This window comes from Hemitrygon akajei, chromosome 2 (genome assembly GCF_048418815.1).
Source record: "Hemitrygon akajei chromosome 2, sHemAka1.3, whole genome shotgun sequence".
In the NCBI taxonomy this organism is placed as follows: Eukaryota; Metazoa; Chordata; class Chondrichthyes; order Myliobatiformes; family Dasyatidae; genus Hemitrygon; species Hemitrygon akajei.
In genome coordinates this window covers 145,463,883-145,482,045 of record NC_133125.1, presented here as the reverse complement: position 1 = coordinate 145,482,045, position 18,163 = coordinate 145,463,883, and the positions used below count along the sequence as shown (strand labels likewise).

The window sequence follows — 18,163 nt, the reverse complement described above, 5'->3', positions numbered from 1 at the left end:
GTTACTAGGAAAGTTGACCGAGGGTAAAGCAGTGGATGTTGTCTATATGGACTTCAGTAAGGCCTTTGACAAGGTTCCACACGGAAGGTTAGTTGTGAAGGTTTAATCGTTAGGTATTAATATTGAAGTAGTGAAATGGATTCAACAGTGGCTGGATGGGAAACACCAGAGAGTAGTGGTAGATAACTGTTTGTCAGGTTGGAGGCCAGTGACTAGTAGTGTGCCTCAGGGATCTGTACTGGGTCCAATGTTGTTTGTCATATACATTAATAATCTGGATGATGGGGTGGTAAATTGGATTAGTAAGTATGCAGATGATACTATGATAGGTGGCGTTGAGGATAATTAAATAGGTTTTCAAAGCTTGCAGAGAGATTTAGGCCAGTTAGAAGAGTGGGCTGAAAGATGGCAGATGGAGTTTAATGCTGATAAGTGAGAGGTGCTACATTTTGGTAGGACTAATCAAAATAGGACATACATGGTTAATGGTAGGGCATTGAGGAATGCAGTAGAACAGAGTGATCTAGGAATAATGGTGCATAGTTCCCTGAAGGTGGAATCTCACGTGGATAGGGTGGTGAAGAAAGCTTTTGGTATGCTGGCCCTTATAAATCAGAGCATTGAGTATAGGAGTTGGGATGTTATGTTAAAATTGTACAAGGCATTGGTGAGGCCAAATTTGAAGTATTGTGTACAGTTCTGGTCACCAAATTATAGGAAAGATGTCAACAAAATAGAGAGTACACAGAGGAGATTTACTAGAATGTTACCTGGGCTTCAGCACCTAACTTACAGAGAAAGGTTGAACAAGTTAGGTCTTTATTCTTTGGAGCGTAGAAGGTTGAGGGGGGACTTGATAGAGGTATTTAAAATTATGAGGGGGATAGATAGAGTTGCCGTGGATAGGCTTTTTCCATTGAGAGTAGGGAAGATTCAAACAAGAGGACATGAGTTGAGAGTTGGGGGCAAAAGGTTAGAGGTAACACAAGGGGGAAACTTCTTTACTCAGAGTGGTAGCTGTGTGGAATGAGCTTCCAGTAGAAGTGGTAGAGGCAGGTTCGGTATTGTCATTTAAAATAAAATTGGATAGGTATACGGACAGGCAAGGAATGGAGGGTTATGGGCTGAGTGCGGATCAGTGGGACTAGGTGAGAGTAAGCATCCGGCACAGACTAGAAGGGCTGAGATAGCCTGCTTCCGTGCTGTAATTGTTATATAGTTATATATGAACTCAGCAGGTCAGGCAGCATCAATAGGAAAAAAAGTGCAGTCGACATTTCAGGCAGGAGTGGCCTGAACCATTAATTGTACTACTCCCCCCCTCCCCCCCCCAATAGATGCTGCCTGGCCTGCTGAGTTCCTTCAGCATTTTGTGTATGTTACTTGTATTTCCAGCATCTGCAGATTTTCTCTTGTTTGTGACACCATCCTGGTGTCTCTTTTGCAGCAACAGAATCTTTCTGTTCCCGACTATCGAGTCCCCTATAACTACCGAACCGCCTGAATTCACCCTTCCCTGTCAAGCTTCAAAGCCGGAAACAGTGCCACCATCCTGGCTGCTGCTGCCCTGATCTGATGGGTCATCCCCCCAGCCGTATCTAAAAAGGTATAGTTGTATTCTTTATTCCAGGACCAGTGCCCAAAGCTTGGTATATACAGATCGAGGGAAAGATGGGAGTCGGATTTGGGCATTGTAATTGATCATCAATGCTGGTCACATTTATGTTTGGAGTGTGTTACCACTCTTATCAACTCTAGATACAGAATGATACATTTTAATTTTTTTTACATCAGTTATATCTCACACCTGAAAAAATACATAAAATTAAACCAGAAATTTCTGATAATTGTTTCAGGTGTGGCATAGATGTTGGTACCTTTTTGCATTCCACCTGGCTGCGCACAAAATTGAGATCTTTTTGGATAGATCTGGGAGAGGTACTGGGAAAGATTCTGGGGATGGATTTCCCTCTAGACCCAGAATTGTTTCTTCTGGGGAACTTAGCAGTTTTGAAAATTAACCTCCCCAGGAATAAATCCAAATTTAGTAAAATTGCGCTGTCAGTGGCCAGGAAATGCATAGCGGTAACATGGAAATCCGATTCCCTTGTACATAATGATCGTTGGAATAAAGACATGCAAAGTTGTATACCCCTTGAGAAGATTACTTATACCCTTAGGAATGGATACACTATGTTCATCAAGATTAGGCAACCGTATTTGGATTACTTAAATGCCTGGATTGTTTAACTTATTTATTTTATTTTTTTAATTATATATTCCTTATTATAAGCTAGTTTCTTTAATTGTATTTTAAACTGACTGAGAGCTAGATGCCTACTCTTTTTTTCCTCTTTTCTTTCTTCTTCTCTCCTTTCCTTTCTTTCCATCTTTTATGTTTTTTTTCCTCCTTCCTTTTTTCTAAATGCAGGGAGATGGTGTTGGGATAGGTGTTCTTTTTTTCTCTTGGACTTATTAATGTATTTGAAAATTTTTTTCCAATATGTATTAATTGAGTCCTTGTATTTCTTCTTTAAAAAAATTTAAATATTAAAAAAACAAAAAGGTATACTTGTTGCTGAGGGGAATGTCGACGGGGGAACATAGCACTGACTTTCTAATCCCCTCACCTCTCCTGGTGGTCACCCATCTACTGTCTGAAGCCTGTACTCTGGGTGTGAACACCTATTATAGTTGAGACTTCAAAAGTCTCCACTATAATATCTTCAGCCTGAATGATCCTGAATACATCCAACTCCAGTTACTACTCCTTGACCCCGTCAGTCAGGCGCTGAAGTTGGGCAACTTTCCACAGATACAGCAATCAAGGAAACCACCAGGTGTCCTGAATTCCCACATCTGACAGGAGGAGCATTCTATCCTGACTGCTCTGTACATCAAAGCTTGTTAAGCCAAAGTCTTCACACTATCACTGGCTCACTCCAACAATGGCTGCTCCACTTGAGACCACCCTCCTTTTATTTGCAGCTGGGTTTTGGCCTGATGCTGACACTTACTGTACCTGCACAGTCCAAAGAGACCAGCCTTGCCCAAATTGGGCAAGTTGACAAGTACTCATCACCAATAACTTCAGTGTATATATGCTGACTCAACTCAGTCAGAGTATTCTTTGTTATTCGATCACTACATCTTTCATCATAAATACCAACATTTTCACTACCACTGACCGTTCAGCCAAAAGTTTAGTTCCTCATGTTCTCCGTCCTCTTTTCAATGGTGAGGGATAGTTGTAATCTTCTAATTCACAGGAACAATTTCAGAATCTAACAGATTTGGAAACACCAGCACCAATGACTCCACTAGCTCCACGCACCAGGATTTGGATCCTTGTCAGTCTTTATTCTCCCTAGCTTCCCGGTGGCATTTTTACCTTTGTTTTCTAACACCCTACTTTATTCCTTCAAATGAATTCTTCATTTCTTGTCATGAGAGAGTCACTGTTTAGTTCCCCTGCTACTCCCTTGTTCCCCAGTCAGTCTGCAGGGAATGAAATTGCCTTGGTTTATCCTCTGCTACACCCTTGCTCCCCAGTCAGTCTGCAGGGAATAACACCCCTTAGCTTATCTTTTCCATTTTATACACTCAGAAGCTCTGCCAGTCAATTTTTGTTTCTCACTACCTGGCCTTTTTTTTTTTTAAATATATAAATCAATTTCTTGATCCTCTGCCAGGTTCCAAATTACTCCCAATCCTCAGGCTTGCTGCTATTTCTGGAAACTTTATTAGCTTTCTTGGATTTAAAATTAACTTGAATATCTCTCAACCATGAATAATTACTTCTCCTTTTGCTTCGTGCCTCAAAAACATTTTATTTTGCAATTTTTACATTTCTTCACAGTCTAGCCATTGGGTGCTACAGACGCAATGCTAACACCAACAGAAATGCTGCCTCGCTCCTCCAGTTAACAGGCATGTGTGGAGTTTGCACATTCTTGCCATGACCTTATAGGTTTCTTTCAGATGTTGAAGCTTCATTTCACATTTTAAAATGTGCAGGTTGATAAGTTCATTGATTACTGTCATTTGCAAGTAGGTGAGCTGTAGACTACTGCAAGAGTAGGGATGAAATCGGTGGAAATGTGGGGAGAAGCATTATTGTAGCATTACTGTTAAATGGGCAAAATGGTTGGCACAGACTTGGTAGACTGTGTGCCAACCAAGGTACTATGTCATTTTCTGACTATAGTTGCCTTTCAACACATTCCTCCACCCCATCGAAATCAGCTAACTCTCCCCTTCGGTTTCAACTACAAATGTGAGGATGAAAAATAGATCCATGAATGGAAATATAGGCAAAATAAATAAACAATGCTGCAGATGCATTCAATTTCATCACGGATGAAGACATTGAAAGATGGCAAGAATCAATCAAATGGTTCAATTTAATATTAGAGAATGTATGCAGCATACAACCTGAAATTCTTTCTCTTCACAGACATCCATGAAACAAAAACCCAAAGAATAAATGACAGAAACATCAGAACCCCAAAGCCCCCTTCCCCCCTCCCATGCACAAGCACCAGCACGTCAACAGGCAGAAACAAGGGTAACAGATGACCTGATTCACATTTGACAAAAGATTTCACGACATACCATGACTCATTTGGGTGCTGTGACAGTAGATGAAGAAATGCCAATACATTTCCAAGTCCCGATGGCACCTGCAACAAGGAGGGGGCTCCCCAATAGTAGGGTAATCCATTGCTTCATATCCTTCTCATTGTAGAGGTCACAGTTGCAAGGCGATATCCAACATGCTTTCACTAAGTGCTACAGTTGTACATATAGTCATGATCTGCCCATGGTGAAATGTGTAAACATTCAGGGTGGATTGCTCATCACGCGGGCTGCTTTATCCTCAATAGCAACATACTGTTGGAACGTCCAAACAAAACAATTACACTTTCAACAGCTTTTATTCAGAACTTCCATATTGTAAACAATGGGTGCAGCCCCATTAGCTTAGTTGGTCTTAAGCAGGGCACTGTGGTCAAGTATAACATTCTTCCCCTCCATTCCCCTCCTCGTCTGCAGAAAAGCAAGTGCGATTGAATCCATTGCACAGACATGGGGCTAAGATTCCCACAAATCAGAATAAATCTACATTTTCTCCCCAAATGAATCTTTGAATTGAGGTATATAGGTGTCCAGGGAGGAGTAGTACAACAGGTGAAGGGGCTTGATTTGTCCATTCAGGACAGGTCATTCACTTTTGGCTCCCACTAGACACTCAACTCTCACCTGTGGCTCCAATTGCCTGCTTGCGTGCAACAGTGGCCATCGCTTTGACAGGTGGGTTACACTGGGTGAGAGAGCCAGCTGACCTCAGCCTTGTGAGATAGGAACATGCCTGGCCTTGTACGTGAACTTACCTCCAGCAGACCGGCCAGATGAGATCTAACGGCCAGGAAGGCAGTTCTGCAACACCGAGTGGAGAGCGAGGGGCATGATCAAGCACAGAAGTAGTCATGGTTATCCACTGCAACTAAGCAACAGCCCAGATGTGATGAGCAATTGTAACATGGGACACAGACTTCTCAGATTAAGAGCGGAACTGCCCCAGGCCGACAGCTTTTCCACCTTTAAAAACTCTCTGGCACTGGATTCTTCATCATCATCTTTGAATCACTTACTCTAATCTCAATTCTGACAAAGAAATCACAAGTGTGTTTGCTCCAAAGGCCGCATGTGAGATGACATGGCTTGACAGAGTTTACCCTGCACTGAGTTAGTTGTGATCCATTATTTAAAATAAATAACATTGTATTTGCATGCTATGTAGCAGTAGAGACAGTACAGAGCCAAATTTAAAAAAGGTATTTCCGTTTCTCGACTGACATATTCAAAGGCTCAGAGACAAAAATCAGTGCAGTACAACGTGTACTCCTTTGATTTTCTAATGGTATTATTGCATGAGGATCACTTTGCCCCTCTTTGATTCAAGGTACAACTCATCGTCTACTGGGACGACATAGATGAGAAGGCCAAGTCTGATTGACTGCTCCTGATTGTCATTACCACATGAGCTCCTTTGCTCAAAAATTGTCACCATCAATATGTCCAGTAATCTGTGGGAAATAAGCCTCAAAATGTAACCATCCTCAACGCAGCAAGTTCCCCATGACTGGTCATGACTGTTGGAAAGTTAGCCAACTCCATCACGGGCACTAGCCTCCCCAGCATCGAGGACACCTTCAGAAGGCAATGCCTCAAAAAGGACCCCCATCAGATTGTCCTTCTGCCATCAGATCTCTAAAAAGAGCAATGAAACCTCACTATTTCTGCTCTTTCGCAATACATTTTTTAATTGTAATACACAAAAATACTATAAATTACAATGTAAAGACATAGTAGCAGAATTAGGCCATTCAGCTCATCAAGTCTGCTCTGCCATTCTACCATGGTTGATCCCGGATCCCACTCAACTGCATACACCTGCCTTCTCGCCATATCACCAGACTGTCCCACACTCACCACTCTGTTTTCATGTTCTCCTTCCACATTTCACCCTTAACCCATTACCTCTAGTTCTATTCTCACCAAACCCCAGTGGAAAAAGGCTGCTTTCATTTACCCTATCTATACCCCTCAATTAACATATCTCCCCTCATTCTTCTAAAGTCCGAATCTATTCAACCTTTCCATACAATTCAGATCCTCAGGCTCTGGCAACATCCTTGTAAGAAGCTACCCATCTATATAATCTCATTTACCAGCATTTGGTCAATTGCTTACTATCTTGACAATTCAAGTGTTTCTCTTAATAATTGTTAGGAGCATATCTGTTTCAGTCACCAACTCAAATCCGGATTCCGGCTAATCTCTCAGTGAGAGGTACCATTCATTTCAGTATACCCCAATCAGCAGAATCCTCCCCCCCCCACCCCCCCAACCCTCCTCAGCTTCATGACATGCAGAGAGATTAATCTCCTCTGCATCCTCATCAATAAAGTTACATCCTTGTTATAGTTTGGTGACAGAAAAGGCACACGGTATTCCAGATTTTTCCAATTCAAAGTTAAACATAATGTTTATGTTATTATAACCAATGTCTAGCTGATGAAGGCAAGAAACCCATGGGCCTTTCTCATCATCTCTATCTCTCTGCACTGTCACCGTTAGGGATGACAGCATTTATTACATGACTGCATGTTCCAGTGAGAAGGATGAGGCAACCATGGTTGGCAAGGGAAGTCAAGGACAACATAAAAGCAAGAGAATATAATATAGCAAACATTAATGGGAAACATAGAAAACCTACAGCACAATACAGGCCCTTCAGCCCACAAAGCTGTGCCGAACATGTCCCTACCTTAGAACTACCCTGGACTTACCCATAGCCCTCTATTTTTCTAAGCTCCATGTAGCCATCCAGGAGTCTCTTAAAAAACCATATCATTTCCGCCTCTGCCGGCAGCCCATTCCACGCACTCACCACTCTGCGTAAAAAAAAAACTTACTCCTGACATCTCCTCTGTACCTATTTCCAAGCACCTTAAAACTGCCCTCTCATTTCAGCCCTGGGAAAAAGCCTCTGACCACCCACACGATCAATGCCTCTCATTATCTTGTACACCTCTCATCTTCCGTCGCTCCAATGGGAAAAGGCCAAGTTCACTCAACCTATTCTCATGAGGCATGCCCCCCAATCCTGGCAACATCCTTGTAAATCTCCTCTGCACCCTTTCTATGGCTTCCACATCCTTCCTGTAGTGAGGTGACCAGAACTGAGCACAGTATGCCAAGTGGGGTCTGACCAGGGTCCGATATAGCTGCAACATTAGCCCTTGGCTCTTAAACTCAGTCCCACAATTGATGAAGGCCAATGCACCGTATGCCTTCTTAACCACCAGTTAGAGGATAGGGAAGCTTTACTTGCCTTGTTGTGTTTTTTTAAAAAGCCATAAGGAGAAAAAAGCTGAAATATCAAGGAGTCTGCTCATTCTCCCAATCTACCGTAATTCCTTCTGCAAAGAAATGGCAGATGGAATATAATGTAGGGAAATGCATGGTCTTGCACTTCTTTCCTTCTCTGGCAAAAGGAATAAAGGTATGGATCATTTTCTAAATGAAAAGAATTTTTTTTAAAAAAAAAGCAGGTGCAGAAGGACTTGTGAGTCTCCGTGCAGTATTTTCTGAAGGTTAACTTACAGGTTAAGTCAGGGGTAAGGAAGGCACATGCAATGTTAGCATTAATTTCCAGAGGACTAGGATACAAAAACAAGGATGTAATGCTAAGGCTTTATAAGGCACTGGTCAGACCACTGTGAGCAGTTTTAGACCCCTTATCCAAGAAAGGATGTGCTGGCATTAGAGAGTCCAGAAGATTTCATGAGAGCGATCCTAGGAATGAAAGGGGTTAACATGAACAGCATTTGATGGGTCTGTGCCTGTACTCGCAGGAGTTGGAAGAATGGGAGGGGGTGGCTGGATCTCAATGAAACCCATCCCATATTGAAAGGTCTGGATAGAGCAGATATGCAGAGGACGTTTCCTATAGTGAGAGAGTCTTGGACCAGAGCGCACAGACCATAAGATAATGAGATATAGGAGCAGAATTAGGCTTTTTTTGGCCCATCAAGTCTGTTCCAACATTTCATCATGTCTGATCCAATTTTCCTCTCAGCCCCAATCTCCTGACCAATCAAAAATCCATCAACCTCTGGCTTAAACGTACATTAAGACTTGGCCTCCACAGTCACCTGTGCAACAAATTCCACAGGTTCTCTGGCTAAACAAATTCCTCATCTCTGTTCTAAAAGTACACCCCTCTATTCTGAAGCTGTGTCCTCTGGTCATAGAAATGAGGGATATCCATTTGGAACAGAGAAGATTAAAGATTTATTTAGCTAGAGGGTGGTGAATCTGTGGAATTCTTCAGCACAGAAAGCTCTGTGTGCCAAGTCACTGGGTATATTTAAGGCAGAGGTTGATAGGTTCTTGATAAGTCAGGGTATCAAAGGTTATGGTAAGAAGACAGGTGAAGGGGGTTGAGAGGAATAATAAGTCGACCATGATGGAATGGCAGAGCAGATTTGATAGGCCAGATGGTCCAACTCTGCTCATTTGTCTATTTTTTCTTACACCTCATGGTCTAAGGATGAACAATATGGCAAGGCAAGGGAGCCTTGAATTCAGGGTGATGGTAAATTTAGTCAAGGATGAAAAGGAAGCATACTTAAGGCTTAGGAAGCTAAAATGAAGTGGAGCCCTTGAGAATCATAAAGCTAGAGAAGAACTCAAGGGAATTCGGAGAGCCAGGAAGGGCCATGAAAAGTCCTTTGACCGTAGGATTAAAGAAAATCCCAAGGAATTGTATACATACATTAAGAGCAAGAGAACAAGGTAGGGAGAAGGTAGCACAAGGATCAAGGAAACATTGTTTGGAGACATGGGCAAGGTTCTAAATGAGTAATGGGAAATCAAATGTAAGCAGACAGATAAAGGAAATATTTCTGATACAGAGTTAAGAGTAATGTTGTCAGGTTGACCGTCACTTTAATACCCCGCGGAAACATCTGTGAATTGAGTTGGGGGGGGGGGAGGGGGGAAACACAGTAGGTTACCCAGGTTAGTCAAGTTCATTACCAAATCATCAGGGCTATAATATGCCAAGATGGACAGTGGCATATTATGCTTCAAATCATGTTGGTACAAGAGGTCAGAGTAGGACCAAAAACGAAGGAGAAAGGTAACCGGATGCTCAGGGTTACCAATGTGGAATAGGGAGGCAAATGGCAGTAAAGAGGTCTCTAATTTGAAATATTGCCCATTTCCCTTTAGCCTGATACAGCCTGACCCACTGAATATTTCCAGTATTTTCCGATTGTTTTCAACTGATGCGTTGTACAAAGTGGTCACCCAATCAGCAGTTAATTTCCTGTGTAGATGAACCACTTCATGGGCACTGAATGTGATAATAAACTGGAAGTGCAAGTCAATTGCTGTTTCACCTGAAAGAGCTGAATTGGGCAAAGTACTGCACGCTCTGTAAATGTCATAGGAAGGGGAGGCTGGTGGTAGTGGAGAAGTGAGGGTTAGGGAATCGCAGAAATGGTCCCTTTCGAATGCTCGACGGGGTAGGTGAAGCTGCATCTAGTGGTGCAATCCTGTTGAGAGTGTTAGAATTATCAATAATCTGTTGGAGTGAAGCAAATTATTGGAGTGGCATACTCAACCATGTTTACTCCATTTCCTACATCCGCTCTCCTCCATTCAAAGGAAATGCAGGGCTCTTCCTGTCCTTCCCTGCACTTTAGCCAGTCCCAAATTCAACAGATCGTTACCCCATAATTTGTACCATCTTCAATGAAACCTCCAGACTCCTTCCCACGCTCTCTTAGCATTCTGAACAGACCACTTTCTCCACAACTCCCAGGGGTTTGGTTAAATCCCCAACCACTCCACTTCCCACGGCACAATCCTGTGCAACCACAGCAGATCAACACCTAGCATTTCACTTTTTCACTCCCAGCCGTCTTCTCAACACTAGAGGAACTAAACATGAATTATGTGACTGCCTTCAAAACTCCTCTATTCAGTCCCCAAGGGCAATTGTGACTTTCTAATTGCCGGTGACAAATTTATCCACCGCCTTCTCGTTCTGACCTTCGTCAGTGGTTTCCTGCACTATCCTAATGAAGCACAATGCAGGCAAGAAATCAGATTCAAGTTTATTGCCATCTGATTGTACATACATACAACCAAACAAAACACATTTCACACACAGTACAAAAACAATACCAGAAATAAGTTACTAGATACAATTGAAAATGCATGCAGTACACAGCACAAATAAATACACTCAACAGTACAGTAAATGGTAAACAGCTCCCAGTCCCAGTGACAAGACCTTGGAAGAGGCCAGGCATTCATTTATCTCACAGCCTGAGGTAAAAAACTGTCACCCTAGTCTGGCAATCCTAGTCCTAATGTTCCTGTAGCTCCTCCCTGATTAAAAAGATAGTGGAGTAGACACCGGTGACCCCCCCCCCCCCCCACCTCAATGGTTTTTAATTATGTTGTGATCAATTGCACCTCACTGTTTTCTGTCCAAAAAAGTTGTGACCTTCAGGACTCTATACCATTCAATAATTTCTCCTCTGATGCAAGGCCACTGAGCTGTAAGTAATTGCTCTCTCTCCAATGAGGTGACCTGACCTGCATAACCTCTTTAGCATGTCCTGCATTTACTGGAAGAGTCACAACAGCTTACTTCAGTTCTGTTAGTATCACAATGCTACACTTGGACCATTGTACACGAGCACAACCGAAGACTTTACAAGTGCACTGACTGCTCACCAGATTAATTCCCAGCCCAGGGTAACACACTCAAGCTGTTGGAGGAACTCAGCAGGTCAGGCAGCATCTATGGAGAGGAATACAGAGCCCATATTTCAGACCAAGACCCTTCATGGGGACAGGGTTTTGTCCTATGGAAGGGAGATCACATGTGCAAACACTGTGTTGTCAGCAGAAGAACAAATTACGATAACATTGAAACACAAGCTTATTTTTTTATATTTAGTGATACAGCACAATAATAGGCTTCTGACCCAATGAGCCCATTCTGCCCAATTAACTTACTAGCCCATACATCTTAGGAACATGGGAAGAAACAGAAGCCCCCAAGGAAATCCACACACCCTCAGGGAGAACATACAGACTCCTTACAAACAGCAGTGGAACTAAACCCAGGTCACTGGTTCTCTGATAGCCAAAGTCATGGAGCCACGATTAAAAAAAAACACATACATGATGAAGTTTTTCCTGACAGGGGCAGGTTTTCAGAGTAGGGATAAGGAGAACATTCTTCAGCTTCTCCAAAGATTTCTCTGCCCGAGGGCACTAGAGGCCCAGTAAGCATATACATTTACACAAAAGGAATTTTGGTTATTATTTGAAAACAAGGGAAATGGATATTGTACAGTAAGATGTAGCACAGGAACAAAATCAGCTGTGTTCCTACAGAATTGGTAGAGCAGTAACAAATGGCTGAATTTGTGTTCCGTTTCTATTTCTGAAAATTTATTAGCAGCATGGACAAGAAATCCATGTGGATCTTTGGGAGTTTTTAAAAACTCTGTTACAACCAAGAAATTGAGAACTCTAATGTCTTAGGACAGTAAGATTTAGGAGCAGAACAAGGCCATTTGGCCCATTGAGTACATTCTGGCATTTCATTATGGCTGCTCCATTGCCCCTCTCAGCCCCAACCTCCTGCCTTCTTCCCGTATCCTTTCATCTATCAACCTCTGCCTTAAATATTCCAAATGACTTGGCACCCACAGCTGCCGGATGGATTCACTACTCTGCGACTAAAGAAACTCCTCCTCACCTCAGTTCTAAAGGGACACCCCTCCACTCTGAGGCTGTGTCCTGTAGTCTTGGGCTCCCTCACCATTGGAAAAAAAACCCCACAGAATTAAGGACAATCACATCCAATGACCTGTTGATTTTCAAACTTTGCACCACAACACAAATGGAGCTAACAGCTTCCTCAATCTTAACCATGCTGCTGCAAGTCTTGGCCTGACAAAATGATTAGAGATGGACGTGCTCCAGCTGCTCTCCTGGTTTCACTCTTCCAAACTCCAGCAAAGAGACAAGTAAACAAACAGAAATTCAGATAATGAAATCAGTGTCAGGAAAGGCTGTTAGCCAGCAAGAACAAACATAAGCAGCTTTACTTCTGACAGCAATAATCTAATTTAAGAGCATTAATGTTGTATTGATGAAAACATTAAGTAAAATTTTCACAAACAACAGCAAACAAAAAAAAACAAGATTGCAAACCATTACACATCAGTATTGCTTACTGAAAGAAAGAAAATCAGGAATGGTGAATATACCAAGAACTGACAATTCTTATTCACTAACTGAAACTAGATCAGGTCAATCGCTCGTTTAATCTCAGGTAATCCAGCAGTAACAATTTGCAAATGATTGCATCAATGCCAGATTGACAGCAAGTCCTGTCAGCAGTCAGTAGCTGGAGATCCCACTTAAATATTGTGCTTTTAATCTCCAGCTGCACACCACAAGAATGTTCAGTTTCTCTGTCAAAGACATTGTTTTTAGTCGTCAGTGAGCATGAGTTATTGCATATCCTCATGCACTGAAATTTTTTTTTTAAAAATAGTCCAAATTTGGCTCAGTGATTTACACTTCCTTCATTCTGAAAATTGTGGGTTCAAGCATTACTCCAGGACTGAGCACATGATCTGGACAACTAATCAGTAGTCACAGATTGCTATGCCAATTTTTTTCAAATCTGACTTTAAAACCATAGAGCCTGCTTTCTCAACTGTTTAAAAAAAAAGTCCTACAATACTAAAGATTAGCAAGAAAGCAGCATTTCAACAAGAAATTATTCAAGATTCATTCAGCCAGTTCTACCAACATTCCCCCTTCAGGGAATTGCGGCAATTATTTAGCGCATGAAAGAACTAGCACAATAGCATACAAATTAGGAAGAGTGGACTATTTCACCCCTCAAATTTACTCTGGCATTTAATAAGATTATGGTTGATCGGATTGTAACCATCATGCAGTATTTCTGTCCACTATTATTTCAGTGAAACTTATTTCACACACTGATGCTCAAAGTAACTGAGAAATTGATTACTGAAGTTACAATTTATAATCCAATTCTGTGCTAAAATCTTTGGCTAGGTGTTGCACATACTATTTAAACCAGACATTCAGAGCAAAAAACACTGCTGAAGGAACTCAGTACATCAGGTAATATCTGGAATTCCATCTAGGTTCACCAATCATGTACCGGCTCATGTCTTGGCCCTTTGGAGTGGCTACTCTTCCACCACACAGTTATAACGCTTGCTCTTGACTAAAATATCAACCATCCCTCTGCCTCTGCAGATGCTATCTGCCCTGCTGAGTTCCTACAATACTTTGTATTTTGCTGTAGATTCCGATTCCAGTTTCTCTACTGAACATTTACATGCATTTGAAACAGAGATATATAGAGATGGGAATTCCATGAGTTTAGGGCCTTGTCAATTGAGGCTACAGCTATCAACGTTTCAATGATTTTGTTTACAGAGATCGAGAGGAGCCCTTAAAAGGTTCAAAGGAAGTTATAGATTTTATGATAGTGTCAGAGAGAAATTATCCTTTCCTGGAAATACAGCATTCATTTTGTACTTCACATACTCCAAGAAACATTTAATAAGGTGAATAAAAAGCTTGCTATATATAAAAAAAACAAGATCCTATGCATCCTCAATAAGTTCCTAACAGATTCTGTGGATACCATTTTTTCCGATTCAACCTGCGTTTCTATATTTCATTTAATTATCAAGGTCTATTGGTCTCAGCTTGAATAAACTCAACTAAACTTCAGTATCACTTTTGGATGGAAAATTTCCAAGACTTGCAAAATGAGTGAAACACTATCTTTATCATAATTGTTTTTAGCATGAGCCCTTCTAATCTGCCCTACCATTAAGTAATAAGTCCTTAAGATATAGGAGCAGAATTAGACCATTTGGCCCATTGAATCTGCTCCACTATTTCATCATGGCTGATCCAATATTCTTCTCAGCCCCAGATCCTTTCATGCCCTGACCAATCAAGAATCTATCAACCTCTAATGCAGGTCTTCCCCAGGTTACAACACAATTCCACCCCTGAGAACTGTTCACAACACAAAAGTTTGGATATTGGAGGTGCAGCCACCAATCAATATACTTAATTAAAACACATAGGCTATGGCAGGGCATTTACCTCAACCATTCAGATTCTTCTTAAAGATACAATGATCGTGGTATAGAAAAACAATTATCGACATTCAATAATATCTGTATTCTGCATAGAATGAAAGACTAATTTGTTTTATTCATGGTACGGAGATCATAAGTGTTTTTATCCCAACCAGGTATGAGACACAATGTTTGATTCCTACTGCCCCACATCCATCCTACTCTTCTCCCAAACTCCCTTCATGTTTAAGCTGTCCACAACTTGGGAAAATCTGTAAATCACACATGACTTGATAGCAATCTCACTTCCACATGAGTTTAAGAAACAAAAGGCCAATCAACTATTCAGTGTAATTCAAAGTTATGACTAATCCGACCTCGGCCTCAAAACCACTTTCCCTCACCATACTCACTGTAGCTCACTCTTGTTGATTATGTTCAATGGCTCTGTAAAATCCCAGGGGAGAGAATTCGAAAGATTCAGAACCCTCAAAAGAAACTATTCCTCAACTCTGTCTTAAACAAGTTTCAGAATAAGATTCTGTTTGCACCCAGTTCTAGACAACCCAATTGCCCTTTGCAGTTTCTATGAACTCCAAGAAGATTCCCCCTGAAACCGGTCCACGATTCCCCTTTCAGTGTTTTGAACGACTTGCTCTCCTCATGACTCAATGGTCTTCTCTTATGTCCTCATTTCCACTCATCCTATGGATAGGTGCTGTCCCCCCTACAATAGCCATCCTTTCAGTCTTCCCTTTCCATCATCCAAAGACCCAAATAGTCTTTCGAAATGAAGCAGAGACTCGTTCATGTTTCTTCTGATCGAATGCACTGCATTTGCCGATCACACTGTTTCCTTCAGTGAAAGGAAGGCCACAAGCACATTTTGAATGATTTTGTTGCTGAGCCCCTGCAGCCAGTCCCAAGACTGACCCAGGAGTTTCAGCTGTCTGCCATCCCACTCAGAAATGAGTCTACAGTCTGATACAATATACAAGGCCCACTGCAAGTTTGGGGAAGCAGCTTCTCGTAACCCACCAACGAACGCTGCAACCTTCTGAATTCAGGCAACTTCTAGACATCTAGCTTTCTCCACCTTGTCAGAATTGGAAAATCCTCCAGCTATGATACTAGTTCAGATTTTTTCTCTCTATAATACACTGTTTTGGCATTACATTTTACAATTCATACATTTGTTTTTTCTCTATCAAAGTTATTTCACTCTACCAGATATTCTTTTTGTGTTCTACACATCTCTACAGTTTGATATAAAGTTCTTTGCTCCCCTTCCAGTTCTGATGAAGAGTCCTTGACTTGAGATGTGAAGTCCTTTTCTCTTTCCACGGATGCTGACTGCTGAGTATTTTAGCATTACTTTTACTTCAGGTCTTCAGCATCTGCAAACATGTTTTTCATTTCTGATTGAGATACACAACATGGAACAGGCCCTTCCAGCCCAACGGGCTGCACCACCCAGAAACTCGCCTATTTTTAAACACTAGCCTCAACACAGGATCATTTTCAACGACGAACGAACCTGCTGACTGATACATCTTTGGACTGTGGAAGGAAACCCACGCAGCTCAGGGGGAGAGCAGACAAGTCCCTTATAGACAGCATTGGAACGGAACACCGTAACACCCCAAGCTGTAACAGCGGCGCACTGACTGCAGAGTGCCCAGTGTTAGCTCCTCTAGTTGTATACTTCTTGCAGCAAGTGGCAATATTCCATTGACCTTTTAATACTTGCACTACCTGCCAGCTAATATTCTGTTTCAAATACCAGGCCGCCCAGATACTTCTGTACCTCAATATTTCCTAGTCTTGTTATTATTAAAGTATAATTGCCTTTTCATTCTGAGAGATACCTCATTTACCTACATTGAGCTCCACCTTGCATACTTAATAACTTTATATCCAATCACTACTTCCCAACCTTTGGTATCAGCAACAAATTTGACAACGATCAAGCTCTTTTCCCATGTCATTCACATAGATTGCAGATGTTTTTTAAAAAAAGGCTGTCATCTCAATTTTCCCGCAAGGAAATCGCCTCATCACTTAGACGTAGACTCGCGAGTGTTAAGTCACTAGGAGGCAGATCTATAGCTGGAATGTATGCATGTTTATTCAAGATTCTCCACCCTTGGGCAGATCACTCTGCAAATATCCTGCCAACCCTTTGTAGTAACTTACATAATTCAATCAGATCATCCGAGCTCAATGGTGTGTGGAAAAACCTTCCTTAATCGCTGTCAAGCCTAGTAACAGAACCTAGTGGATTTATTATTGCGTCTCCTCTAATGTCACCCCGTCCACCTCAAAACTAACTTTCCTCCTATAACTGCAAAACAACAAACTTGGATACTTTCATTAACACAAGATTGTGAACAGTTGCCACCCAATTAGAACACCCGCTATCTAGCCTATTACCCCCCCCCCCCACCACACACACACATATAATTTTATCAAACAATGCATGAATGAATGAATAGGTGAGTGAAGACAACTTGAAAGAACGTAATAGTAATAATCACTTATAGTAATTGGCCATCGGAGCGCAGCATTAAATCAAAACTTCCACCAGACTTGCTTCAATCTGCGTCTTGCTGGTGGAAATAAACCGGGATCACAGGTATGGGTCTGCCTCAGCGACTCCAGTGGAGAAATACCACAGGTTGTGGATTCCTCAAATAACAATAGCATGAAGTTAAACCGCACATGAAAACCTCTCACGACCCGGAACTCCCGACGTCGGAGAGGTTCCAAACAACGAGAAAGGTAGAGGCGAACTCCAGCTGGATCGGCCGCCAGGACAGGCGGCAGAACCCGGGCGCGGAAGTCGCTCCCCGCTCCCACGGTTTACCGGGGGCCTTTGGCTCACCAGCGATCACTCACCCAGCGGCGGATCACAGCCCCGAGCGAGCTACAGCCCATTGCGCTCTCTGCTCCGATTCTAACCCGCTGAGGTGCGGCGCATGATTCGTCTCCGCCCCCGACGCTCCAGCCACCACTCCTGAGCAACAAAACGCGCAGCGATTGATGGGCACGTCCCGTACCCTGGAAACCTGATATATCAGTAGGGCGGGGCGCGGCTTCTGGTTGCTTTAAATATTTTATTAGCAGCGTTCCCTTTGCGATGTTTACACCAATCAGAGAACCTTTGGCTCCAGAAGTAAAAGACTTTAATATGGCATATTGGACAGCACTTCACTGGAGCACCAGATTTACATAAGGCACTCAGTCCTTCAATCAATGCCATTGCTGCTCTCGTTTACCCTTTTATTGGGGCACTGGCTGAAAGTCACCGTCCCATCCGACAGAACCGGCAAAGCCCCTCCCCATACAGTAAAGTGATATGGCGAGTTCTATTCTAATGTCGGAGTTCGATTATAACGATTTCACTGATAGTGAAACAG

At 42.2% G+C, this 18,163-nt stretch overlaps 1 protein-coding gene across 5 annotated transcripts in view; it reads right to left on the bottom strand.

Moving 5' to 3' along the window:
• atp11a (ATPase phospholipid transporting 11A) overlaps positions 1-17,794 on the bottom strand; it is a 150,665-nt gene extending 132,871 nt beyond the window's left edge. The window contains exon 1 of one of the 5 annotated variants that reach the window (XM_073029233.1): positions 17,643-17,794. In XM_073029233.1, the coding sequence (XP_072885334.1) occupies positions 17,643-17,681 (39 nt within the window). In that variant the 5' untranslated portion in view covers positions 17,682-17,794. The remainder of the gene's footprint in view (positions 1-17,642) is intronic. The other 4 variants (XM_073029239.1, XM_073029223.1, XM_073029210.1 and 1 more) reach the window with 4 other exon arrangements.
• Positions 17,795-18,163: the final 369 nt, after the last annotated feature.